Source organism: Podarcis filfolensis (genome assembly GCF_964270895.1).
Source record: "Podarcis filfolensis genome assembly, chromosome: 2".
Lineage (NCBI taxonomy): Eukaryota > Metazoa > Chordata > Lepidosauria > Squamata > Lacertidae > Podarcis > Podarcis filfolensis.
In genome coordinates, this window is record NC_139605.1 from 12,321,457 (window position 1) to 12,349,349 (window position 27,893).

Sequence of the window (27,893 nt, forward strand, 5' to 3'; positions counted from 1 at the left end):
GGAAGCTTTCTGAAATGGTTCCCCTCTCCCCCTTCACCTGAACAATGAGTTTGATCTAACCCCGTGACTAACTTTCCCCAGTCCCTCCTCTCCCAGAGAACCCAGGCGTCCTGGCTCCCTGCCCTGCGGGAGTGGATTAGTTTTAGAAGCCAGTGGCCATTTTTTGCTTGTCACATTCCATAGTAGCAACCCATGCGTAAAAAGCAGGAAAGTCCAGCGTGAATAGAATTTACACTGATCTCTAAACAGACAGGAGGGAAGTGCCGGTGGTGGGTGGGGTGGAATCCACGACTCCTGAGTTCTCTGGAGGCCAAGAGGGAAGCTGGATATCTTTTCCAACATTTATTGCACGCGGGCACCCGGCTCCCTTTGCTTGACGAATGAATGGCGCTTTCGCAGGGGAGGTTTGGGCGTGAGAGAATTCAGGGCCGACGGCTTACGTGGCTGGAGCTAATGTCAACACGAGTGAAGGGTGCGACGTGGCACAAAGTCCCGGCCCTACGCCCTGCCCGATCCTGCCTCCAGGTCAAGTCACTAGTCCTCGGTGAGGATACCAAGCGGCGTCGCGGCACCGCCGCCCCCTAGCGACCGGGTATGGAAACGCGGAGTGTGCACCCTTTCCCCGCTCCATGGAGACGTTTCAGCTCTGAAGTTGTTGCTTTCGGAGCCTTCCGAAGGGAGAACCCAGGCGTCCTGCTCCAGTTCCTGCTCCGCGGGGTTCCGGGAGGGGAGGGACGGAGGGAGGAAGGTAGGATCAGGGAAAACAAGCAACCTTTCCAGCTGGGCAGCCAGACGGAGGCGCGGATTAGCCCGGGCAAATCCTTTTAGCGCGCCCCATCACATGGTCCGTTTAAGTGGCTTGTTGGCTGCAAACCTCTCCCGCAAGGCAATTAGCAGCGCAGGGGGGGAAGGGGAGGGGAGAGCGAGGGAGAAGATGCCCTTTAAAGGGGAAAAGGACGGGGACGAACTTTGTCCGGAGAAAAATAGCAGAGAGAGCGAGGTAAGCCAAGCAGAAGAAAGAAAGAAAGAAAGAAAGAAAGAAAGAGGGTTTCCTGTCCTCTTTCTGGGCCGATCTTCTAGCGGGACCCCCGAGTGCTCTGATTTGTAGCAACGCCCTGCGTAAAAAGGGGGGAATGGGTTACTTTTAATGGAAGGAGTTAGGAAGTTGGAACACCATGCATTTAAAGCGCGCGCGTTGCGCACACACAAGTATTGCGCACTGTAGTTTGAGGGCGCCGGGAGCTGTAGCTCTGCGATGGGTAATCTACAATTCCCAGGATTCTATTTTTTAGGGGGTTCGGATGTGCTTTAGAAGACGCGTGTGCGATTTAGAACACACACGAAGGCTGTTGGGGGGGCCGGATTTGCGAGCCAGGATTGCCCGGGTTCTTGGGAAAGTGGGGCACTTCGATTTTATCGTCCTTTTTGCAGAGAGACGGGTTTCTGTGCTTGGTCAGGCAGGCAGCAGTTGGCCGGGTGCAGCTTGCTCTCCTGGCGTGGAGATGCGACCAGGAAGGCTTCGCCTGGTGGATTTCTGCCTGTTGGGCGGGGGGGGGGGCAGATCCTAAAGCTGAGGCTCCAATATTTTGACCACCTCATGAGAAGAGAAGACTCCCTGGAAAAGACCCTGATGTTGGGAAAGATGGAGGGCACAAGGAGAAGGGGACGACAGAGGACGAGATGGTTGGACAGTGTTCTTGAAGCTACCAACATGAGTTTGACCAAACTGCAGGAGGCAGTGGAAGACAGGAGTGCCTGGCGTGCTCTGGTCCATGGGGTCACGAAGAGTCGGACACGACTAAACAACAACAGGGTGGAGGGAGAGGAGCAAGGCAGAGCTCTCAGGTTTTCCCTGCACGTGGGGAGGGGAAGCCTGATGAGGGCGGGGAGAGGCTCCGGTAAGGAAGAACCGGTCCGGGATGCCTGAGTGTGGGCGTTCCTCCCTTGGAGGCTGGGCTCCGGGCTCAGGTGTCCGCCAGGTGTGCTGGCTGCCCTTTGCTCGGGGTGGAGCAGCGGCAGGTAAGGGAGAGATGATGTGTCACAGCTAATGGAGGGCGAAGGGAAGCGGCCAGCCTCCCCGCACAGGTAAGCACAGCAGCCTGGGGTCGAAAGGTGCGTGGTGGAGGGGAGGTGGCCCAGAGACGCCTGCGATGGCCGAGGGAGCAAATCAGTCCAGAGCGAAACTGTATAATGCAAAGTCCACGCTGGAGAAACAATATGCCTCACCAGGACTCCTGGGTCCTCTTCTGCGGAGGAGGGAAGTTGGTTAGGAAGGCTCCCCGGGTAAGAAGGGACCTCAGCAGGAGCAGATGGGCTGCAGTAGCTTAGAGGAACATGCTTTTGCATGAAGAACAATCAAGGTTCAATCTACTGCATTCCCCTGGAGAACAACTGCCAGTCAGTGTAAAGGTAAAGGGACCCCTGACCATTAGGTCCAGTTGTGGCCGACTCTGGGGTTGCGGCACTCATCTCGCTTTATTGGCCGAGGGAGCCGGTGTACAGCTTCCGGTTCATGTGGCCAGCATGACTAAGCCACTTCTGGCGAACCAGAGCAGCGCACGGAAACGCCGTTTACCTTCCCACCGGAGTGGTACCTATTTATCTACTTGCACTTTGACGTGCTTTCGAACTGCTAGGTTGGCAGGAGCAGGGACCGAGCAACGGGAGCTCACCCCGTCGTGGGGATTCGAACTGCCGACTTCCTGATCAGTAAGTCCTAGGCTCTGTGGGCTTGGGGGGGAAAGGCAAAATTCCAGCAAGATAGTTGCTACTGGTTTCTTGGGGCAGAAATCCTGGACAAGCAAAGTGACAAGGGTCTGATACTTTTATGGGCTGCAACCTGATTAGTCAGATAGCATGTGGGTCCCTAGGCCTGCAAAACAATATTCCATGATTTAAAAAATGGACGGGTTTTTTGTTTTGTTTTTAAAGGTGCCCCACAAATCCTGCTTGCTATCTCTGGTTGGCTTTGTAAGCTGAAGGGAGCTTGAGGGAAGCGATCTGTACTGTCCTTATATCCTTGCTTTGGGTAGCTGTTTCCAGGAGCGAGAAGATTGCTTCTCTTGTGTGTATGGATTTATTACTCTCCCTTCCTGCCTCTGAAAAAAATCAATTGCCATCTGTCCCTGTTTTTCCCCTGGTCCCCTTTTGGACGTCTTGAGCCAGAGACTGAGGCTACATACACACCAGATGCTTAATGCACATAACTTTCCCCAGAGAAGGCTGGGAGCTGTAGTTCTGCACAGGACAAGCTATAGTTCCCAGGATTCTTTGGGAGAAGCAAGATGCTTAAAAGGTACAGTGTGTGCACAGTCGGTTTAGAGCTGGATTTCCTGGCACCAGAGACGTCTGTCTTCTGCTTTCTTGATTCATAGCCACCAGCCCACATGTCGTGCCTGGGGAAAGGGAGCTTTTCACCAGGAGACACTGGTTGATAAGAACCTAAGAAGAGCATTGCTGGATCAGGCCAATGGAACATCTAGCCCAAACTTTTTCAGCAGGGGGCCAGTCCACTGTCCCTCAGACCTTGTGGGGTCCGGACTATATTTTTTTGGGGGGGGGGAATGAACGAATTCCTATGCCCCACAAATAACCCAGAGATGCATTTTAAATAAAAGCACACACTCTACTCATGTAAAAACACCAGGCAGGCCCCACAAATACAGTGGTACCTCGGGTTAAGTACTTAATTCGTTCCAGAGGTCTGTACTTAACCTGAAATTGTTCTTAACTTAAAGCACCACTTTAGCTAATGGGGCTTCCTGCTGCCGCCGCGCCACTGGAGCATGATTTCTGTTCTCAACCTGAAGCAAAGTTCTTAACCTGAGATACTATTTCTGGGTTAGCAGAGTCTGTAACCTGAAGCGTATGTAACCTGAGGTACCACTGTAACCCAGAGATGCATTTTAAATAAAAGGACACATTCTACTCATGTAAAAACACACTGATTCCCGGACCGTCCATGGGCCGGATTTAGAAGGGGATTGGGCCGGATCTGGCCCCCGGGCCTTAGTTTGCCTACCCATGATCTAGCCCAACATCCTATTCTCTCAGATATCTATGGGAAGCTCACAAACAAGACTCATGCTAGGCCAAAATCTAGTCCAGCAACCTATTCTCACAGTGGCCAACTGACTGCCTGTGTCGGAAGCCAGCAAGCAGGACCTGAGCGCAAGAGAACTCCCGCAATCCTAGATAGCTCAGTTGGTTAGAGTGAGGTGCTGATAACGCCAGGGTTGCAGGTTCGGTCCCCGTAAGGGACAGCTGTGTATTCCTGCATTGCGGGGGGCTGGACTAAAGTATCCTCAGGGTTCCTTCCAGCTCCACAATTCTGATTCTTTGATTCCTCTCCTGTAGTTTCCAGCAACTGGTATTTAAAAGCATTATTGCCTCTGCTACTGGGGGGGAATGCAGAGAGTATTTTCCTCCCAAGAATTTGTCTAATCCCCTCCTAAAGCTGCCCAAGACAAAAGCTGTTAACAAAATAAAGTCATAAAACAATTAAATACACACACACACAAGCGCAGAACAATTAACTGAAGCAGCAGCAAGCTAAAATCAGTTTCAATAAGACCAGAAATCAAAGTTTCAGTGACTTTAATGATATAAAATGTTACTCAGCAGCAATTAAAAATGGGCTGAAAAATTCAAAGGCTCATATAGAGGCAATTCAAAACAAAAATTTATGGAAAAGTGGGATAGATATAAAATATATGTTCAAAAATACAGTAAAGGTTTGCTATCTATGCTAGCATTCGATTGACGTTGGAGAGAGACTGAGTTGAGAAATAAGACCAAGGGTACATATTGATATAGGAATGTATTAGATAAAATGTAAAGAAATATACAATAATAAGAGTATTTTGCTTTGTAAAAAAGGAATATACAACGGGATAGACAGGAAGTCCAAAGTGTTGGTACATATATGATTTTGGAATAGTTTTTTATCCTTTTTTCCCCTTTAGGTATATAAACTTTGTATACAAACTTTGTAGACATGCTGAAAATTATATTATAATAAGCCTTGTGATGTAGTATGATAATGTTTACCGATGTAACATAAGAATGTTAATAAATAAATAAAACTCCATATATATATGTGCTCCTTGGGAGTCACACTTTCAACTAAAGAGGAGCACTTTCCCAGTCTTTGAGAGGCTAGACAAGTAAGTTTGGGTTTCATACGCAGGATTTAAGTGGTGTGCATTTGGTTCACATGTGTACACCTCCCTTATTACAAAGCCTAGTTTCACAGCAAGAATAAAACTGGTTCCGCTGTCAGAATAAATGTATGCCAGTGATGACATCCTTGTTGAATTTATACTATTTATTAACTTGCGTTGATTCCAGCCGTCAAGTTGTAATCTTTAAAGCAGTTTAAAAACCAGGAAGACTAGAACCATGCTCTTTTCCCCCTCTCTCGGAAAAACATGAGAATACTTGGTGTGTTACACTCTGTGTACAAATATCGCATTTGTGTGCTTTCACAGCTCTGGGTGGAAAGGAGAAAGAATGTACTCTCTTCCCCCACCCCAGCCCTCCACCTTCCTGGGAAATTACAGGCTGTTTTTTAGTTCATGAAGTTTCTGGTTGGTCTGGTTTTTTTGTTTCTAATCCTGGGTGTGTATTTGTAAAATATATTCTTTGCCTGCAGGTGCTTCTGGCATGTTGCATTTGGATGAATTTGGCAAGCAACGATCTTGATAAATGATACGAGCCATTGGGAGCATGAACAGAGGAAGCCAAGCTGATCCATCAGTAGGTATTTCTGTTGTCGTCTTACTCAGAGTTGAAGCCGAGAAACTAGAACCTGGCTTTTGGATTTCCATTGGGGAGAAAGACTAGACCTTAAGAGGCCCAGATCAAGAAATCTTGAGTGCTCCAGAAACAAAAGCCCCAGGTACTATCTGGACTGAGACAGGATCGGAACACCATAGTAAGGAAGCTACAATTAGAATTTTGGAGAGAATGAAATACAGGCTTTGAAGATCCAGAAAAACCAATCCAGAAACATTATTTGGCTTAGCCTGAGCAGGTTGTTGAATACAGATAAGTTACAGAAGTTGCAGCTCTTGCAGTGATTTACAGCTGCCAGGGACTGCATGGAGGCTCAGAAGAGCGCAGGATTTCTTTCTGCCGCCACTCGCCTCTGAACCCATGGAGAGTCTCAACAATTTCTGCCGCCTCTGCGGCATGGCGCTTCGCGGCAACCACCGGCGATGGCTCTTCAGCCGCAGTGGGGGCAGTTCGCGCCCTGACCTGCAGGTGGTGCTGTCCTACGTCCTCAGCCGGGAGCCTCCCCAGCGCGGTGACGGGCGGGGGGAGTTCTTGTGCGGGAAATGCGCCCAGGCCTTGGGCCGGGTGTACCGTTTTGACACCGTCATCGCCCGGGTGCAAGCCCTCTCCATCGACCGCCTCCAGCGCCTGCTCTCGGAGAAGGATCAACTGGCTCGCACCCTCCGCCACATCCACGCGCAGCGGTTCCCGGAGGATGCCGGCGCCACGTTCTCCTACGTGGGCCAAGAGATCTCCGCCAGCATCGCGGATCTGCCCCACGTGCGCTACCAGCGCCTCCTGCAGGACGACATGGCCCTCTCTCAGTATGAGTGCTGGGCCGGGGACGCCGACGGCAGCAGCCCGGGGACGCCCTGCCGGTCGCGGCAGTGCCGCAGCTGCCACGGGCTCCGGGTGGAGGATTCGGATTACGAGTGGGTGTGCCAGACCCCCAGGCGGCTGGGGGTGCTGTCTCCCGGCTTCCCCCTCTGCCGGGACAAGTCGCAGAGCATGCCCACGGTCCACCGTGCCGGATCCCGCACCTCGCTCCACTCGCAGAGCTTGGGAGATGCTGAATCTTGCTCTATGTTGTCATTGGACACTCTGCCGGAGCTGGATGTGGCGTGGGAGGCTCTGAGGGCACTGAGGGGCATCGAGAGGAAACAGCTGCGGGTGCCGGCGGGCAGCAGGATCCCGGTGCTGGCCAGGAACAGGCACGTGCCCACTCCTCGGAGGGAGAGCCCCTTGGGGGAGGAGGCCTTTGAAGAGATGGTGGATGAGTTCCTGCCGCTGGAGCCGAAGGTAAAAGGCAGAAAGAGAGGCAGGCAGGTGAGGTCTTCTCTGAGGATCTCTGCTTAAATCATTCCTGCTCAAGGATCCATGCAGCAAAACTGCTTTAATGGTGTGGCATATTTGTGAGCTAAGCTGTCAGGGAGCCAGGCTGCAATAAATCACACTGAGTACATGAAGTTAACTCTTTATTAGAAGAAACAAGGCCTGCTCAGGGGAGCCAGGCCTAATGAGCGCAGCAATTCTTCTTGGTAGATCTTGGCCCTATGAGACCAAGATTAAAGATTCCCGCCTTCTCACAGCTGCTTAAGTTTCCTTCTCTCCTGGGTCCTTCCCAAGCAATCTGAGACTCTGCCGTCTTGCCTGTCTGTGCTCCTCTCTTTTCATACCGCTTCGGGTCCTGGGAGACTGTAGGAAGAGGACCTTGTCACAGCAGGAGCGGGGAGACCTCCTGGACTCTTCACCAGCCTGACTCATCTCTGCCTCTTGCCTCCTCTCCTGATTCCGCTTCTGCTTCTGGACTGCTCTCTGCCGCAGCTTCTTCCTGCTCACTAAACCCTGTTGCCTTTTCAGCTTCCAACCCTCCTCTTCTTGCTCTGACCACTCATCATCATCCCACCACCTCTCCCTGGGCTCTAAGCCTTCTTCCCTTGGGGGTCCCCCAACTTGTACCTCCCACCATTCCTCTGCATCCAGCCAGACTATGGCATAAGCCATGGTTTGTTTAGCCCAAGTGTTGCGTGTGTGGATGTCAGATTTAACCATGGTTTGTTTGATACCAGAAACCACAACCTGCAGCTGTAGTTTGTTATTGGCGTATGAACCTCCTAAACATCCACTAAACTAAAGAGGTAGAACCAGCTGGGAGGGGAAACAAAACAAACCTTGAGGAAATAAACCAGGGGTCAGCAAGCTTTTCCAGCAGAGGGCTGGTCCACTGTCCCTCAGACCTTGGGGGGGCAGACTATATTAAAAAAATAAATAAAAATGAATTCCTATACCCTACAAATAACCCAGAGATGCATTTTAAATAAAAGCACACATTTGACTCATGTAAAAACACACTGATTCGCGGGCTGGATTTAGAAGGAGATTGGGCCGAATCCGGGGCCCGGGCCTTAGTTTGCCTACCCATGAAATAAACCATTCTTTGTCTGCTCATTTCTGAGATAACCCAGGAACTGTTGAAGCAAACCATGGTGTATACTGGGTTCAAATTCCTACCCAGCCATGGCTGATGTTGGGCCAGATGCTTCCTCTCAGCTGAACCTACCTTGCAGGTTTCTTGTGTGGGTAAAATGGAGATGGGAAGAAGAAGAGGAGTTTGGACTTGATATCCTGCCTTTCACTCCCCTTAAGGAGTCTCAAAGCGGCTAACATTCTCCCTTCCCTTCCTCGCCCACAACAAACACTCTGTGAGGTGAGTGGGGCTGAGAGACTTCAGAGAAGTGTGACTGGCCCAAGGTCACCCAGCAGCTGCATGTGAAGGAGCGGGAAGCGAACCCGGTTCACCAGATTACGAGTCCACCGCTCTTAACCACTACACCACACTGGGAAGAGCAATGCTCCTTGGAGGAGCCTAGAAGTTAAGAGGCAGTTTCTGGTGGGGAAATGTGGCGAGAGTATCCAACACAAAAGTAGCCTGTCTGCTTGATTCTGGCCCCGAAACTTGCGGTTTTATTCGTCCCTTGCCCCACGGGACCCTAAGTAGGAGGCACACCCCGGGGTGAGGCCTTGAGGCCTGGCAAGCCCTCTCACCCGCATAGATCTTGCCACCAAGCAACCCTCCCGGTCTAACCCTGTTTTCTTTCCCTTAGTTCCAGGCTCAGCAGATGCTGCAACAGGATTTCCAAGGGGCATACGAGAACCTGAAGCAGCGCCTTGAGGCTGCCGAAGAAGAACTCAGGAGCTTTCAGGAGAAGCTGGGAGAGGACGTGAAGCCGGTAGAGCCATTTTGCTTTGGGGCAGGGAAGGGAAAACTGTCCATGGCAGCCTTTGCTTCGCTCCCAAATTGCAAGCTGCGCATAGGGAGCTCTGGAGCCTTCTGTCCCGTCATACCTTGGCATCATCTAGCTCAGGATTGTCTGCACTGGCCGGCAGCAGCTTTTGTTAGCTGCTGTTGTCCCTCTAGGACTAGAGGGGCTGGGAGCTGAGGGCACTGTTATACAGTGGTTCCACTCCTTCCTCCTAGGCTGTGTTCAGAAAGTGGTGGTGGGGGATGAGTGTTCAGACCCCTGTGCTCTCACTTGTGGGGTGCCTCAGGGTTCTGTCCTCTCCCCCATGCTTTTCAACATCTACATCCAGCTGCTGGGAGAGATCATCAGGGGGTTTGGGCTGGGTGTTCATCAGTATGCGGATGATACCCAGCTCTACCTCTCTTTCAAATCAGAACCAGTGAAGGCGGTGAAGGTCCTGTGTGAGTGCCTGGAGGCAGTTGGAGGATGGATGGTGGCTAACAGATTGAGGTTGAATCCTGACAAGACAGAAGTACAGTTTTTGGGGGACAGGAGACGGGCGGGTGTGGAGGACTCCTTGGTCCTGAATGGGTTAACTGTGCCCCTGAAGGACCAGGAGTCATTTTGGACTCACAGCTGTCCATGGAGGAACAGGTCAATTCTGTGTCCAGGGCAGCTGTTTATCAGCTCCATCTGGTATGCAGGCTGAGACCCTACCTGCCCGCAGACTGTCTCACCAGAGTGGTGCATGCTCTAGTTATTACTCGCTTGGACTACTGCAATGCGCTCTACGTGGGGCTACCTTTGAAGGTGACCCGGAAACTACAACTAATCCAGAATGCGGCAGCTAGACTGGTGACTGGGAGTGGCCACCGAGACCATATAACACCGGTCTTGAAAGAAATACACTGGCTCCCAGTACGTTTCCGAGCACAGTTCAAAGTGTTGGTGCTGACCTTTAAAGCCCTAAACGGCTTCGGTCCAGTATACCTGAAGGAGGGTCTCCACCACCAAAATTCAGCCCGGACACTGAGGTCCAGCTCCAAGGGCCTTCTGGAGATTCCCTCGCTGCGAGAAGCCAAGTTACAGGGAAACAGGCAGAGGGCCTTCTCGGTAGTGGCACCCACCCTGTGGAATGCCCTCCCACCAGATGTCAAAGAGAAAAATAACTACCAGACTTTTAGAAGACATCTGAAGGCAGCCCTGTTTTGGGGAGCTTTTAATGTTTAATAGGTTATTGTATTTTAGTGTTTTATTGGAAGCCACCCAGAGTGGCTGGGGAAACCCAGCCAGATGGGCGGGGTATAAATAATAAATTATTATTATTAATTATTATTTGTTAGAGAGGAACCTCTCCCAGCCTGCCTGGAGATGCTGGGGATTGAACCTGGAACCTTGTGCATGCAAGGTTCCACCACTGAGCTATGGCGCTTGCAACATTCTCTTACCAACTAAGGGGATGTCAGCTGCGCTGGGCACCTTTGGGAAGAAGGGTGGGATATAACTGAATAATAAAAAGGCTATAGAGTAAATCCAGAGTGGAATCCCTAAGATGTTTGGGTGTTGCTTTGAACGCCTCCTTCCAGCAACTCCTGCAGCCAAGCTGGTGCCAAACATCTTGCTCTGCTTTCCTTTCGACCGTATCAGAGAAGTTGAAAGGAAGGTCTTGTCATCTGGGCAGCCAAGGACCTCCAGAGACGTGGCCCAGCCTTGCACCCTGGGGCGGTGACTTGGGTGCTGCAAAAACAACACACGAGGCAGCAGTTACAGATTACCAGTCTCTGCAGCCACAGCAGGTGCTGTGATTCTCCAGCGGTTTGACTTCACCCCTGGAGGTGCACTCCATTGTCTCTTGAGACAGACGGATGCCAACCCCTCCAAAGAAATATTACTGTAACAACTGCAGGGATGCGAGTGGCGCTGTGGTCTAAACTACTGAGCCTCTTGGGCTTGCCGGTTGGAAGGTTGGCGGTTCGAATCCCACGACGGGGTAAGCTCCCATTGCTCTGTCCCAGCTCCTGCTGACGGAGCAGTTTGAAAGCACGCCATTGCAAGTAGATAAATAGGTACCGCTCCGGCGGGAAGGTAAACAGTGTTTCCTTGCACTCTGGTTTCCATCACGGTGTCCCGTTGCGCCAGAAGCAGTTTAGTCATGCTGGCCACATGACTCAGAAAGCTGTCTGTGGACAAACGCCGGCTCCCTCAGCCTGAAAGTGAGATGAGCGCTGCAACCCCATAGTCGCCTTTGACTGAACTTATCTGTCCAGGGGTCCTTTACCTTTTTACCTTTACCTATTATAACAACTATTACGGAGTTCTCTTCTCAGGACAGCCCTGAGCAAGTGGTGGTGTGATATTGCTAAGCCAGGCCATTGCTCCTGTGTCTGGTGGAGGCAGTGAAGGGTGCTGCCCCATCTCTAGTGTTGAAGTAAGAATGTACTGCCAGCCTGGCTGGCATATGGGAAAGTGGATGGGGATCACCTTCTTCTTATTTTCCCTCGGGTAGCAAAATGTCTGATCGTAGTAGCTCAGTGATGGAGCATCTGCATTGCATTATGAAGGCCCCAGTCCTTGGTGTTTCCAGGTCAGGCTGGGCAAAGCTGCTGCCTGAAAAACTGGACAGCTGCTGCCGGTCAGAGTTGACAGTACTGAACTGAATAGACTCGGTGAAAAGCACTCAGTTCTGACTCAGTGAAAAGCAGGATGCCACGTCTGTCTCTTGATGTCACTGTTTCCTTTCTGCTCCCTTCCCTTCCCTCTTGGGCCTACCTCAGAATTTGTCCAAAACTGTTGTTTTGTTTCATTCCCCAATATTAGGAGGCTGGGATTTCACTGGAGGTGAAGGCCGCCAGTAGCCAAGAGCGGCTGATTCAGCGGCTGGCAAGGTGTCTGCAGAGCAAGGAAAGGGCCTTACAGGTGAGGAGAGAGAGAGAAAAAAAAATCTTGGCATCCCATGCTGTGATAGAGTGGCCCATCCGAATCTCTCAAACGGGTGAAAAGGATGAATTGGAGGTGCAGGCTTCCCATGGAGGCATCTGGTCATCCACAGTGAGACCTGGAAACTGGCTGGGCCTAATCCTGCAGGGCTCTTCTTACGCAGAATGGGGAACCTGACTGGGACTGCTGTTTTTTGTCACAACCCCTAATACCTTTTCCTGCATGGGTCGCCTCAGACTCTCTATTGGTGGTTCTCTGATAGCTTTCTCTGAGTGGCCCTGTGGTCTAAACTACTGAGCTTCTTGGGCTCTTGGAAGGTCGGCGGTTCGAATCCCTGCGACGGAGTGAGTTCCTGTTGCTCTGTCCCAGCTCCTGCCAACCTAGCAGTTCAAAAGCACACCAGTACAAGTAGATAAATAGGTACCACAGCAGCAGCAGCAGTGGCTTCTATCACAGTGTCCCGTTGCGCCAGAAGCGGTTTAGTCCTGCTGGCCACATGACTCGGAAAGCTGTCTGTGAACAAATGCCGGCTCCTTGGGCCTGAAAGCGAGATGAGCGCCGCAACCCCGTAGTCGCCTTTGACTGGACTTAACCGTCCAGGGGTCCTTCACCTTTTTTACTGTTACCTTTCTTTGACTGCCGCCCTCCAGAGACATTCAAAGGACAGCAGTGCAAGAACAGGGCTTTTGAGGGGATTAGTCCTGTATTTGTGGAACATTCCATTTTTATGGCAAAGACCTTTTTATTCTCTGAGGCATTTTGGCGCTGATGTGCTGTTTCAGCGGCCTTTTTAAAAATCATTTTTACCAAAGTTGCTTCAAATTGTTCTTCTTGGGTTGTGGGAGAGAGGTGGGGTTTTTTTGGCATGAACTTTTGAAGTAGCTGTGAGGAACTTAAGCGGCCCTCCATTCTTCTCTGAGTGGCCCTCAGGACTCTCCTCAAACCAATGCTCCTCCCCAGCCCTGATTCTCATCTCCCTTGAGTGATTTTACCCCTTGCTGGAATGTCTCATTGACCTTTTATAAGGACTCTTGCATGCCTAGATTGAGAATAGAGAGGGACGGAGTCTTGGAACAGCTTCAAAAGCTGGAATTCTGCCTGTTTTGAGAACCAAAGTTGCCCCGGTTCAAATTCTCCCCCTGCCGTGATGCTTGCTGAGCTTGCTTGAGCCAGTGGTGTGCTCCCGGCCTAACCTGCCTCACAGGGTTGTTGTGAGGTTTAAAATGTGCATAATTTTGTGTGCTGCTTTGAGCTCCCTGGAATAAGGATGGGTTAAGATTTCAGAAACTATTTTTTCCCCAAAGGTAACTGAGGCATAGGCACATCTCCCCTTCCAATACCTCAAATGGCAATGGGCAGGACATGGTGGCTTTTGTAGTAAGGTTAAAGCTTACTAGGAAATGATATACAGTGCTACCTCGGGTTACATACGCTTCAGGTTACATACGCTTCAGGTTACAGACTCCGCTAACCCAGAAATAGTGCTTCAGGTTAAGAACTTTGCTTCAGGATAAAAACAGAAATCGTGCTCCGGAGGTGCGGCGGCAACGGGAGGCCCCATTAGCTAAAGTGGTGCTTCAGGTTAAGAACAGTTTCAGGTTAAGAACGGACCTCTGGAACGAATTAAGTAATTAACCCGAGGTACCACTGTATAATGAATTGAAAAAGATGTATAAAATAGCATTTGTAAAAACAACAACCCAGAAGCCTTCTTTTTGGGAATTATAGGGACATAACTACCCAAACTGTATAGAAATTTATTCATGTATGTGACTACAGCGGCAAGAATGTTACTTGCCCAAAAATGGAAAGAAGTCGTCCCAGCAAAAGAAGAATGGATACTAAAACTTGTGGTATATGCAGAAATGGCAAAACTTACCGGAAAAATAAGAAATGAAGATAGCAAACTTTTTATAAAAGAATGGAAACGGTTTATTGAATATTTACAAACAAACCGTAAACAGATAAAAACATTGGCAGGGTTATTGTAATAACCTGCAGTTTTATAAGAGTATATATTTAAAGTAGATGAATAAATGAGCAAATTAAGTTAATTTGGATATGCAGAAAATATTAGAACTAAATTTAAGGAACCGCAGAAAGAGGGGGAAGGAAGTTGAGCTTTGAAATATTAAAATGATTGTAAACATATAAACCTGAAAAGCATAAATAAAATAAAATAAAAAGCAGCATAGAGGTTAAAATGATTGCAAAGTTATTGAAATGTATGAAATTGAAGATTATAAATAAATTAATTTTAAAAAGGGAATGGGTAGGACGTAGGAAAGGATTTCAGCTCCTCAGCATAAAACTCTCTTTCTCTCTGTCATCCTATTTCTCTTTCCCAGGACTGTCTTCTCCTCTTGCAGTCTCTTGCCCCTGTGGGGGTCAAGCCCTCCATGCTGGAAGCCCAGATAAAGCAAATGGCCCATCGCCTGAAGGAGAGAGACCAGGCCTTAGAGGTAACGGGAGGGCATGGAGCCAGAAATAGGACCCTGATCACTGAGGATCATGATCCACACATCCAATTTCCACTTTAACAGCCATGGAGAATCCTGGGAACTTCAGTTTTAAGGGTGCTTGGGATTGGAGGTCTATGCAGTCAGCGCCATTAACCAGCTACATCTCCCAAGACACACTGGGGGAAAGCAGTGACTGTTAAAGTGGCATGAGAGTGTTTTAAATGCACATGCGACCCATGAAAGCTTGCACTGCAATAAATTTGTTAGGCCGCATCCCCACCATCTATTCAAAGCGCATGTAACACATTTGGCTTCTCTCAAAGAATCTTGGGAACTGTAGTTCCCCCCCTCACAGAGCTACAATTCCCAGCACCCTAAACAAACTACAGTTCATCCCAGCCTTGGTCCAGTATACCTGAAGGAGCGTCTCCACCCCCATTGTTCTGCCCAGACACTGAGGTCCAGCGCCAAGGGCCTTCTGGTGGTTCCCTCACTTCAAGAAGCCAAGTTGCAGGGAACCAGGCAGAGGGCCTTCTCGGTGGTGGCACCTGCCCTGTGGAACGCCCTCCCACCAGATGTCAAAGAGAAAAACAACTACCAGACTTTTAGAAGACACTTGAAGGCAGCCCTGTTTAGGGAAGCTTTTAATGTTTAATAGACTATTGTATTTTAATATTCTGTTGGAAGCCGCCCAGAGTGGCTGGGGAAACCCAGCCAGAAGGGTGAGGTATAATTAATAAATTGTTGTTGTTGTTTGGGGAGAAGTCATGTGCATTAAATTTCTGCTAACCTGCTTTAAATGTATGGATCAATCTGGCACAGTTTTTTGCTGCATCAGACTTTGGATCTTGGGAATCAAAACTCCCTGCTGATCTACTGCCAGTCCTCCGGGGATCTACCAATATTATTAATGAATTAATGAATTAATTATTGAGTTTATATGCCACTCTATACCCGGAGGTCTCTGGGCGGTTCACAGAAAAGATCACAACATATATACAGTGGTGCCCCGCAAGACGAACGCCTCACAAGACAAAAAACCCGCTAGACGAAAGGGTTTTCCGTTTTGGAGGCACTTTGCAAAACGAATTTCCCTATGGGCTTCCTTCGCAAGACGAAAGCCCATAGGGAAATCTCCAGGACAGCGGGGAAGCGCAGCGCGTCTTCCCCACTGTCCTCGGACCTCCTCCGAAGGCTGGCGGTGGGGCGGAGAGACCTCCTCCCGCCGCCAGCCTTCGGAAGGCTCCTCCGAAGGCTGGCGGTGGGGCGGAGAGACCTTCTCCCCGCGCCAGCCTTCGGATGGCTGTCCTGAAGACTTGCGGTGGGAGGAGGGTTTTCCTTCCCACCGCCAACATTCAGAATGCTGTTCTGAATGTTGGCGGTGGGGAGGAAAAACCCTCCTCCCACCGCAAGCCCCGGGAACAGAGGAGAAGCGCTGCGCGCCTTCCCCTCTGTTCCCGTACCTGTCCTGAAGGCTTGCGGTGGGGAGAAAAGCCCTTCTCCGCACCGCCAGCCTGGCAAGCGGTCTCCATAGGAACGCATTAATTGATTTTCAATGCATTCCTATGGGAAACCGTGCTTCGCAAGACGAAAAACTCGCAAGAAGAAAAAACTTGCGGAACGAATTAATTTCGTCTTGCGAGGCACCACTGTAATCAGAATAAAAATAACAACCCAATAACACCCCCCCCCAGAAAAGAGCCACATTTTGAAAGAGTATAGGGTGTCAAACAGATCAGCCAAAGGCCTGGTTAAAAGGGAACGTTTTTGCTTGGCACCTGAAGGTGTGTAATGAAGGCGCCAGGCGAACTTCTCTGGGGAGAGCATTCCACAGACGGGGAATCGATCCTGATCTGTCTTCTTCCCATCCCATATGTAAGGCAGAGTAAGGCAGCTCCAGGGGAGTCTTCATTTTGTCTCCTTCTCTTTGCCCTGACAGAAGACCTTGTCCGGTCACTTCCTGGCGTTGGAGTCTGTGCACCGTGAGGTGAGGCACCTTCAGGAGGCGCTGAAGGACAAAGACGCCGACCTGGCAAGACTTGGCGCTGCCCTCCGCACAGGAGAGGAGACCCTGCATGTATGAACAGAGAGAGGGGTACTGTGATCGAGGGAGGAGGGGCCCAAAACTAAGGACAATATGGTGGGAAGTTATTTGTACTTCAACACAGTGGGAAAACTAATTTGAGTCCTGGCCTCTCCTGTGGGCAAGGCTGGTGATTTTAAATATACCTGTCCATGGAGGCGCAGGTTAATTCTGTGTCCAGGGCGGCTGTCTACCAGCTCCATCTGGTACGCAGGCTGAGACCCTACCTGCCTGCAGACTGTCTCGCCAGAGTGGTGCATGCTCTAGTTATCTCCCGCTTGGACTACTGCAATGCGCTCCTTTGAAGGTGACCCGGAAACTGCAATTAATCCAGAATGCGGCAGCTAGACTGGTGACTGGGAGTAGCCACCGGGACCACATAACACCGGTCCTGAAAGATCTACACTGGCTCCCAGTACGTTTCCGAGCACAATTCAAAGTGTTGGTGCTGACCTTTAAAGCCCTAAACGGCCTCTGCCCAGTATACCTGCCCAGTATATCTCCACCCCTATCGTTCAGCCTTGACACTGAGATCCAGCACCGAGGGCCTTCTGGCAGTTCCCTCATTGCGAGAAGTGAGGTTACAGGGAACCATACAGAGGGCCTTCTCGGTAGTGGCGCCCGCCCTGTGGAACGCCTTCCCTTCAGATGTCAAGGAAATAAGCAGTTTTCTTCTCTTTAAAAGACATCTGAAGGCAGCCCTGTTTAGGGAAGCTTTTAATATTTAATGCTGTATTGTTTTTAACACTTGATTGGAAGCCGCCCAGAGGGGCGGGGTATAAATTATTATTATTATTATTATTATTATTATTATTATTATTATTATTATTATTATTAATATATCTCTATGCATATATAGATATACACACAATCTATATGCATATATAGATACACACACACACACACACACACACACACACACACACACACACTTTTTAAAATTTTGGGCTATGTTTCTTTCCGAATGGAATTCTGGATAAACCCTGATAGCTTGGGACTTTTGGGTTTCAGCAAATGAACAACCAAGAACTAAGTTTCTAGCCCTCTTGGCTGCAAAGGCACATTGACCTGACATTTCAGATAAACGTAGGATAGGCCTTTGCTTCGTGTTTTAAGAAGGATGTGGGGAGCAGCGCGGCATCATGGGAAAAGCAGCCCATTTTACTAACTTGTGTTCTCACTTCGTCTCGTTTGCTTTTCACATCTTTCATTCTAGTATGTTAATTTTTTTAAGAGAATCACGTGACATTTGCAAACATTTTTTTTTTTTAAATAGTCCATTGTTTGCTGGGGGTAATTAATCTGGATTCTTCCAGGGTTAGACAGACAATCCCGGATACAAAAAGTTTGCTGGGTTTAGCAGTCAGGATTCTATGGTTGCTAAGAGACGGCACCTCTGATGACATGGTTGTTTCTGCGAGGACAAAGGAGGATCCGTGAAAATAATATTGCTTTCTCCTGTTCTGGGGATTTGTCTTGTCTACCCTTGGCAATTGCCCCTCTTCCTCCAGGCTTTGCGCGAGGTGCTGCATCAGAAGGATCGGGAGATCCAGCGGCTGGAATCCCTCTCCGCCTCGGCCCGCGGATCCTGGCAGCAGCGGGACCAAACTTTGCTCCTGGCCCTGAAGGAGAAGGAAGCCTTAATCAAAGCCCTCCAGGAAGCGCTCGCCAGCAGCACCAAGGATGTGGAGGTAGCTGCTGCTAGGTTTCTAGTTCTCATGGCCTCTCTTCCTTGGCAATGCTAGAATGCCACAGGATTTTTGATATTTAACACATGCAACGCAAATGTGTGATCTTCCTGATACCATTGTGAGCACCAACCATCATGAACGCAATGTAACACAGGTCTGGAGGGGACCCAAGACCTTTCTCTCAATGTTCAAATGAAATTTACCCTCCCGTAATTGAGGTCCATGTGGGACGCGGGTGGTGCTGTGGGTTAAACCACAGAGCCTAGGACTTGCCGATCAGAAGGTCGGAAGTTCGAATCCCCGTGACGGGGTGAGCTCCCGTTGCTCGGTCCCCGCTCCTGCCAACCTAGCAGTTCGAAAGCACGTCAAAGTATAAGTAGATAAATAGGTACCGCTCCGGCGGGAAAGTAAACGGCGTTTCCGTGCGCTGCTCTGGTTCACCAGAAGTGGCTTAGTCATGCTGGCCACATGACTCGGAAGCTGTACTCCGGCTCCCTCGGCCAATAAAGCGAGATGAGTGCCGCAACCCCAGAGTCAGCCACGACTGGACCTAATGGTCAGGGGTCCCTTTACCTTTAATTGAGGTCCATAATCTCTATTCCTGCAAACAAACAAACAAAAAAAAATTCCCCTCTTTTGTGTGGCAGCCCTTCCAATATCTGAGAGGTCCTCATATGGTACTTGTTTTCCATGCTATTTACTTCTTTTAGTTCAATGATTAATTCTAATTATATAATTAATATATCAGTATCACTTAATTAGGGACGCGGGTGGCGCTGTGGGTAAAACCTCAGTGCCTAGGACTTGCTGATCGTAAGGTCGGCGGTTCGAATCCCCGCGGCGGGGTGAGCTCCCGTCATTCGGTCCCAGCTCCTGCCCACCTAGCAGTTCAAAAGCACCACTAAGTGCAAGTAGATAAAAGGGTACCGCTTTATAGCGGGAAGGTAAACGGTGTTTCTGTGTGCGGCGCTGGTGCCGGTTCGCCAGCTGCAGCTTCATCACGCTAGCCACGTGACCTGGAAGTGTCTTCGGACGGCGCCAGCTCCCGGCCTCTTGAGCAAGATGAGCGCGCAACCCTAGAGTCGGACACGACTGGCCCGTACGGGCAGGGGTACCTTTACCTTTATCACTTAATTATATCACTTAATTACAAGAGTCTCTAGGTGGCATCAGCCATCTTCATTGCATCAGGAACATTTGCAAAGGCATTGACATATAGATGATTGGGTGTGCAGGTTTATCTCTTGGGGAAAGCAGACAGAGAGATACATGGGCAGGCGCACCATTCATTTAAAGCACATGACTTCTCCCAAAGCATCCTGGCTATGGCAGCTTCCCCCGTCGCAGAGCTGCAATTCCCAGTACCCTTAACAAACCAGTTTTCCCAGGATGATTTGGGTGGGGGATGTCATGTGATTAAAGCACACATTTGATGTGCTTTAATGCATGGTGTGGATCTGTCCCCTGTCACACTCTTTCCGTCTCTCTCCTGCAAGACCTTACGTGTCCCCGTCGTACCTACGGGACCGCCTCTCCTGGTATGCCCCACAGAGGAACTTACGGTCTTCAAACAAAAGCATCTTGGAGGTCCCGGGCCACAGGGAGGTTAGGCTGGCCTCAACTAGAGCCAGGGCTTTTTCAGCTGTGGCTCTGATCGGGTGGAACGCTCTGTCCCAAGAGACTAGGGCCTACCAGGCCTTTGGCCAGGGCACAGCCTGACTCCCTCCTTTGGCAATCCTCACAGAACTCTAGCCCAATGGTTGCCATTAATCTGTTTTGAATTAATTTTATAATGAAATGATTTTAGAATGTTTTATCATTTTACTGTTAGCCGCTCTGAGCCCAGCTTCGGCTGGGGAGGGCGGGATATAAATAAAATTTTATTTATTATTATTATTTCTCCACCCAAGGCACTCGCCAATTCCCTCAGCAGCCCCGACTTCGCCCCAGGGCTGCTCCAGAGGATCCAGGAGAAGGAAGACTTGCTGGCCCGGTCTTTGGCTGAACAGGAGGAGATCAGAGCCCAGTGGCAGAGGCGCCTGGAAGCTGTGGAAAACGCGGCTTCTGCCACGGAACAGGAGATGCAGGTAGGAATGAGAAGGAGCACACAGGGGCACTCTGTGGGATCTTAACTATCTCCAGAATATTTATTTATTTATTTATTTATTATTTATTCAACGTATTACTCACTTGAGGAACTTTTTTAAAACAATAAATGCAAAAGTCCCGTATTTTTTACTCTATAGGATGCACCTTTTCCCCTCCCAAAATGAAGGGGAAATGTGTGTGCGTCCTTTGGAGCGAATGCAGGCTTTCGCTGAAGCCTAGAGAGCGAGAGGGATCAGTGCGCACTGACCCCTCTCACTCTCCAGGCTTCAGGAAGCTATCCGCAAGCCTTCGGAGCGCAGCGCGAGTGCCTGCCGGGCTCCGAAGGCTTGCGGATTGCAGCCTGCAGCCCGAAGCCCGGGGAGCACAGCGCTGCGCACCCGGGGCTTCGGGCAGCTATCCACAGCGCTTGCCGCCGCACCCGGACCTGTTCTGGGGGCTGGGGTCGGGGGAAGCTTGGGCTTCCCCCGCCCCAGCCGTGCACAACCTCTCCCGGCTGGAGAGGTTGTGCGTGGCTAAAGAGGAAGCCAAGACAGTCTTTGCTTCTTTGCTCTTTGGGGCTGGGGGGGGGGAAAATAATTTCCCCCCCTTTATTCCCCCCCCCAAAAAAACCACCTAGGTGCACCCTATGGTCCAGTGCATCCTATAGAGCGAATAATGCGGTAATTCACAACAAAAATAAATAACAACATACCAAGCCAGTAGAAAGCAAAATGGAGGGGGGAAAGATCAATAATAATAATAATAATAATAATAATAATAATAATAATAATAATCTATACCACAAGGGACGCGGGTGGCGCTGTGGGTTAAACCACAGAGCCTAGCACTTGCCGATCAGAAGGTCGGTAGTTCGAATCCCCACGACAGGGTGAGCTCCCGTTGCTCGGTCCCTGCTCCTGCCAACCTAGCAGTTTGAAAGCACGTCAAAATGCAAGTAGATAAATAGGTACCACTGCGGCGGGAAGGTAAACGGCGTTTCCGTGCGCTGCCCTGGTTCGCCAGAAGCAACTTAGTCATGCTGGCCACATGACCTGGAAGCTGTACGCCAGCTCCCTCGGCCAATAAAGCGAGATGAGCGCCACAACCCCAGAGTCGGCCACGACTGGACCTAATGATCAGGAGTCCCTTTACCTTTACCCCTCTCCTGCCTACTCTTTTGCACCTGACTCAGGTTCGTTAATAGGCCTTAGGGTTGTAGCCAAGGTAGATAATGTGCCCATCCTTTTTTTACACTGGGGATAACTGAAGTCTTATAATTAAGTAAGTATATAAATAATTTTCACAAAAGTTATGCTGACAAATAATTTTATTTCAAGGCTTGAACCGTATTTGCATATAAAGACAAAATGGAAAATATAGATATGTTGTTATTTAGTCATTTAGTTGTGTCTGACTCTTCGTCACCCCATGGACCAGAGCACGCCAGGCACTCCTGTCTTCCACTGCCTCCCGCAGTTTGGTCAAACTCATGCTGGTAGCTTCAAGAACACTGTCCAACCCTCTCGTCCTCTGTCGTCCCCTTCTCCTTGTGCCCTCCATCTTTCCCAACATCAGGGTCTTTCCCAGGGAATCTTCTCTTCTCATGAGGTGGCCAAAGTATTGGAGCCGCAGCTTCACGATCTGTCCTTCCAGTGAGCACTCAGGGCTGATTTCCTTCAGAATGGATAGGTTTGCTCTTCTTGCAGTCCATGGGACTTTCAAGAGTCTCCTCCAGCACCATAATTCAAAAAATATAGATATATAATAATGCTTTTTAAAAATACATAGGGAATCCGCCCACCGCCACCTTTGCGCCTCCGTGTCCACCCCATTGCATTCCCTGCGATTGTGAATATGCTGACCGAGGCCCCCCTTGGAATTGGAGGCCCGGGCCAAGAGGCCCATATGGCCCCCCCTCTGTCTGGGTCTGGTTGTAGCAAGCCAACCAACAAAGCAGATCCCACAAAACCTGAAGTTTGTCCTGCGTCAGCCAGCTGACAATAACGGAACGGCCGGGATTCTCAATCTTCTCCCATCTCGTTGCAGGAGCAGCTGCGCCAGCATTCACAGGATGCCCGAGAACGGGCGCAGGAAGCAGAGAAGCTGCGCAGGCGCCTGACGCAGGCAGAGGCAGAGCTCACGCAGGGAGCTGCAGCTCTGGAGGAGCATCGCGCAGAAGTTGCGCGGCTGCAGGGGATGGAGGCAGTGAAGGAGCAGGTCCTGGAGGTGAGCAGTTTTTGTTTTCAAAAAAGGCCTCTTGGGAGGAGAAGAGGCTAGGATGCTCCAGACATGGAAGAGCAGGTCAAGAGCCTTGAGTGGACCTGCCAGACTTCCCCTTAGAACCTCAAAATCCTGTGACTACAATTTGTGTACAGTGGTACCTCTGATTGCGAATGGGATCCGTTCCGGAGGCCCGTTCGCAACATGAAAAGAGCACAACCTGCAGCGGCACATCTGTGCATGCGCAGGTTGCGATTCACTGCTTCTGCGCATGCGCGTGACGTCATTTTGCGCTTCTGTGCATGCGCGAGCGGCGAAACCTGGAAATAACCCTTTCTGGTACTGCTGGGTCGCCGTGGGATGTAACCTGAAAGAACGTAACGTGAAGCAACTGTAACATGAGGTATGACTGTATAGGAAATGTACATGCAGCCCTCTGCCTGCTGTGCTGTATTACTACATTATTACATTATTATCTCGCTCTGCTGCTTTCTGTTGCATTTCCCCCACTAAATGGAGCTGGCAAGTGGAGCCTCCCTTCTCCGCCCCCCAACTTTAAAAATAGATCCAAATTAAATATTTCAGCAGCAAGGTTTGTGAAAAGCTCTTCCCTGCAGGCTTGATCTCCCTTTGTTTACCAGCCTTTTAATTGTTATCTTTCCAGCTTCAGTGTCAGGGAGAAAATAGCAAAGCTTAAAAACAAAAAAAGAAATATGAGTAAATACAACAATAAGAATCTCTTTCTTATTGCTCAGCTCATCCTAACATTTACTGCCCGTCCTCAAAGCTGGCTTTCTTCTTCTGCTCTGATATCCAGCAAGCTGTTTCACCACATGGAATTTGCCTGGTTTAATTCCTTGCTTAACATCTAGTGGCTGACATAGGGATTACACTTTTTGACGTCAGGACACGGGTGGCGCTGTGGTCTAAACCACTGAGCCTCTTGGGCTTGCCGATTGGAAGGTTGGCGGTTCGAATCCCCGCTACGGGGTGAGCTCCCATTTCTCTGTCCCACCTCCTGCCAACCTAGCAGTTTGAAAGCACACCAGTGCAAGTAGATAAATAAGGCACCACTGTGGTGGGAAGGTAAATGGCATTTCCATGCATTCTGGCTTCCGTCATGGTGTCCCATTGCGCCAGAAGCGGTTTATTCATGCTGGCCACATGACCCAGAAAGCTGTCTGCGGACAAACACTGGCTCCCTCAGCCTGAAAGCGAGATGAGCGCCACAACCCCATAGTCGCCTTTGACTGGACTTAACCATCCGAGGTCCTTTACCTTTACATTTTTTGATGGAGCAGGTTCAGCTACAGGGAGTGCCAGTGTGGCACCCATGGGTGCCCATAATTACACATGCATACCCCAACTCCTTGGGACGTGGGTGACGCTGTGGGTAAAACCTCAGCGCCTAGGACTTGCCGATCGTCAGGTTGGCGGTTCGAATCCCCGCGGCGGGGTGTGCTCCCGTTGCTCGGTCCCAGCGCCTGCCAACCTAGCAGTTCGAAAGCACCCCCGGGTGCAAGTAGATAAATAGGGACCGCTCTGGCGCGCGCACACACACACACACACACACTTTCTCTTGTTTGGAGGTGGGGGTTGCTGATCTGGAGATGGGAAAGAGACATGACCGGAAGGGGTGGCACCCGTGGGCAGGGGTGTACGAAGTGGGGGGCACAGGAGGCAGGTCGTGTGTGTGATAAGATGGCCCCTGTAGAGGGTGTCCATACGGGCTGCCGCTCTCGCACACTGTCCGTACAGGCTGCCTCTCGCACGGCAACCGTATGGGCTGCCACACATGCGCAGTCCGTACGGACATTGCGCATGTGTCACTGGGCGGTGCATTCCACCCCGGGTGCTGGAGAGGGTTCTCCGCCACTGCCCTTGGAACACATTCCCCCAAACATGCCCATGGCCTTGGTGATGATGCGTCTGACAGCTGCTTCTGACATCACAATCTCTTCTGGCGGTTCCCTCACTGTGAGAAGTGAGGTTACAGGGAACCAGACAAGAGGGGCTTCTCGGTGGTGGCACCCACCCTGTGGAACGCCCTCCCATCAGATGTCAAAGAGATAAACAACTACCTGACATTTAGAAGACATCTGAAGGCAGCTCTGTTCAGGCAAGTTTTTAATGTGTGACATCTTAGTGTATTTTTGGTCTTTGTTGGAAGCCGCCCAGAGTGGCTGGGGAAACCCAGCCAGATGGGCGGGGTACAAATAATAAATTATCATCATCATCATCATTATTATTATTATTATTATTATTATTATTATTATTATTATTATTTCATCCCCGGCAGGAAGCTTTGCGAGAGGCAGAGGAGAAGGACCGGGTCCTACAGAGGTTGCAGGAGCTCTGGCTGAAGAAGGTGCCAGGGAGAGAAAGTATGTGGCTGGGAGGGGTACGGAGGGTCAGGGTGGCAAGGTGCTGCTCTTTTATAGCAGAGCTCGAGGCCAGCTCAAGATGTTTTGCTGCTTGACATGCACAAGCTGATCTCCACCCCAGCTCCCCAAAAGAGAAACCAACTGAACCTCCACTTATTTGAACACTGGCAATCGCTTTGTACGAAGTCAGACCATTGGTCTATCTAGCTTGGTATTGTCTACACTGCCGAATTCTCTCAAAGCTGTACTTGCGGATTCCACAGATTGAAGCTGGGACTTTCTGTGTGCAACATGGCTCCTCTAGTGTAGAGCTACGGCCCTTTCCCAAAACCAGAAGAGGTAACAGAGCAGTAGAGACAGGAGGGAGGGAAAAAAGCACCCAGCTGCAGCCTCAGTGGAGCAGGTTCAAAAGAAGCGAGAGGGGGCAGCTCCTGTTGCTCGGTCCCTGCTCCTGCCAACCTAGCAGTTCGAAAGCACATCAAAGTGCAAGTAGATAAATAGGTGTCGCTCTGGCGGAAAGGTAAACGGCGTTTCCGTGTGCTGCTCTGGTTTGCCAGAAGCGGCTTAGTCATGCTGGCCACATGACCCGGAAGCTGTACGCCTGCTCCCTTGGCCAATAAAGCAAGATGAGCGCTGCAACCCCAGAGTCGTCTGTGACTAGACCTAACAGTCAGGGGTCCCTTTACCTTTACCTTAGGGCACAGGGAGGCCACGTAGCGCATACACAGCAGTCTCGGAAGAGAGGCCGCTTTAAGGAGCATAGGGAAGTACCTTGCATACTTAGTTAGACCAGATGGTCCATGTATCCCAGTACTGTTTGCACTGGCTGGCAGTGAGGCACCATTTTTTCAGATGGGGGAGCCTTTCCCAGCCCTACCTGGAGATGCTGAAGATTGGGCCTGGGCTCTTTAGTGTGCAAAGCAGACTCGCTTACCACTGAGCAATCGCCCTTCCCCAAACAGCATGTTTGTCCTCAAACACTGACCTGTTGTTCTACCTGACACCTGCCGGCTACCCGAACATAAGCGTCACATGAGCTGATTGGAGTGTGCACACCCATAATACCGGGTACAGAGTGCATGGACCAGGCTGCCTCTCTGCCTGTTTACTAACTTCGCACTGATTTTCTATGTCACCTTATTATAAGTAACCTAATTTGGATCCAGACTTCATTGGTGGTTTTTAAGCAGAGGTTGGATGTCCACCTGCTTTAGCTGAGATTCCTGCAATGCAGGGGGCTGGACTAGATGACTCTTGGGGTCCCTTCCAATGCTACAATTCTATTCACAAGTAAGTCTCATTGAGGCGTGCTCCTAGATAAGCGGGTGCAGGATCGCAGCTTTCATCGTCATCTTATTTTAAAGGTGCCACAGAACTCTTAGTCAGCTTCAGAGATGGTGGTGACCACACAGGGTCCCCGGACATTTAACGGTCTATTGATCCCTGTGCCGCCACTGTGCTCGCTTCCCCGCTGCCACCAACCACTAAGTCCAGTCAGTTGTTAAAAGTGAACCAAAAAACCCCAAGTTTATTTTACAAACATTAACAAGTTTATGGTTTCTCAGATAATATTCCTGTCAGTATCTTTAGTTTCTTTACCGGCCTATACCTTCCTAATGTATGGAAGTGAGAGCTAGACCATAAAGAAGGCTGATCGCCGAAGAATTGATGCTTTTGAATTATAGTGCTGGAGGAGACTCTTGAGAGTCCCATGGACTGCAAGAAGATCAAACCTCTCCATTCTGAAGGAAATCAGCCCTGAGTGCTCACTGGAAGGACAGATCCTGAAGCTGAGGCTCCAGTACTTTGGCCACCTCATGAGAAGAGAAGACTCCCTGGAAAAGACCCTGATGTTGGGAAAGATGGAGGGCACAAGGAGAAGGGGAGGACAGAGGACGAGATGGTTGGACAGTGTTCTCGAAGCTACCAGCATGAGTTTGACCAAGCTGCGGGAGGCGGTGGAGGACAGGAGTGCCTGGCGTGCTCTGGTCCATGGGGTCACGAAGAGTCGGACACGACTAAACGACTAAACAACAACAACACCTTCCTAATACCTTCTGACTGATTATCTCAACTGTTTGACTGACTCCTCTTAACAAATTCTCTCCCTCTCTCACACAGCCCAACCCACAGACTTATCTTCTCGGTCTTGCCTAACTCCAGACTGTCATCTCAACAACTCTAACTCTCTAAAAACCTCTGTGCTTAAATCTTATACACCGTTAACTCTGCCCACTGGGTTCCCATTGATTAGTCATTTTACAATTAGTTAACCCTTTCCCTATGAACCCAGTATGATGTCGCACACATAGGAGGGCAAACGCCACACAGACTTAAAATATTTCCAGAGGTTGTGGCTCTTGCTTTTGCTGTCACTGAATTAACAGCGATCTGTCGGGATGCGCCTGCTTCTTATAAGATGAGAACTTGGGTACGTCCAGGGCAAAAGACAGAAGAAGGAACTTTTTCACACAGTGCTTAGATAAACTGTGTTGTTCTCTGGCCCCCAACTTGGATGGCTTTAAAAGAGGCTCTACAGTAATGCTTCTGAACGCTAGTGGCTGGGAAATTCAGGTGGGGAAGAGTGCTCTTGTGCAGAAAAACAGCTCTGACAGTTTTGCTTCTTTCCAGTTCCAGGCCAGACTCTCCTGCCTGCTCTCTGAGCCTTGCCCCTGACTGACCTCAAGTGCTCCGGAAATTGAAGAGATGCTGGACAAAATGAAATTATACTTGATCAGCGGAAGCACTGGACAGAGAGACATAAAACTGTGGGGGCTGGGGGAGTTGCCAGGTTTTTTTTAGAAAGGGTGTATTGCACCTTTCTGTTTCATTCCTGGGGAAGAGGATCTAATGTAGGGAACACTGATTGCGATTGCGTTTTTAATCTGGGTGTGAAGTTATTGGAAATAGTCGGGGATGCTGGAGTGCAAGCTTCATGCAACAGGAGCTGTTTCTTAGGAATGCACTGCCTGAAATAATAATACAAAAGTGATCTAACACAGTGTGAAGTC

At 49.9% G+C, this 27,893-nt stretch overlaps 1 protein-coding gene across 6 annotated transcripts; it reads left to right on the top strand.

Annotated features, from left to right (window-relative positions):
* Positions 1 to 541: 541 nt before the first annotated feature.
* Positions 542 to 27,879, top strand: LOC310756640 (uncharacterized protein). Of its 6 annotated transcripts, none has more exons than XM_083601105.1 (11): positions 542 to 592; positions 5,654 to 7,074; positions 8,880 to 9,005; positions 11,835 to 11,933; positions 14,303 to 14,416; positions 16,356 to 16,493; positions 18,011 to 18,190; positions 20,101 to 20,277; positions 22,325 to 22,504; positions 24,798 to 24,882; positions 27,514 to 27,879. In XM_083601105.1, the coding sequence occupies exons 2-11, from the start codon at positions 6,157 to 6,159 to the stop codon at positions 27,543 to 27,545; spliced, it is 2,049 nt and encodes a 682-aa protein (XP_083457231.1). In that variant the 5' UTR covers positions 542 to 592; positions 5,654 to 6,156; the 3' UTR covers positions 27,546 to 27,879. The 6 variants fall into 6 exon arrangements, 4 of the variants coding, with proteins under 4 accessions (XP_083457231.1, XP_083457229.1, XP_083457228.1 ...); XM_083601103.1 differs by lacking the exon at positions 542 to 592 and adding an exon at positions 742 to 1,000; XR_014544955.1 differs by lacking the exon at positions 542 to 592 and adding an exon at positions 796 to 1,000 and having other exon boundaries at positions 24,798 to 26,370; positions 26,448 to 27,879.
* The last annotated feature ends 14 nt before the right edge of the window (positions 27,880 to 27,893 follow it).

Coding starts and splice junctions, on each gene's coding strand:
- LOC310756640 (XM_083601105.1), top strand. CDS start 6,157: ATGGAGAGTCTCAACAATTTCTGCCGCCTCTGCGGCATGGCGCTTCGC. Junction 16,494..18,010: donor CAGGAGAGGAGACCCTGCAT/GTATGAACAGAG, acceptor CTCTTCCTCCAG/GCTTTGCGCGAGGTGCTGCA. Junction 18,191..20,100: donor GCAGCACCAAGGATGTGGAG/GTAGCTGCTGCT, acceptor TCTCCACCCAAG/GCACTCGCCAATTCCCTCAG.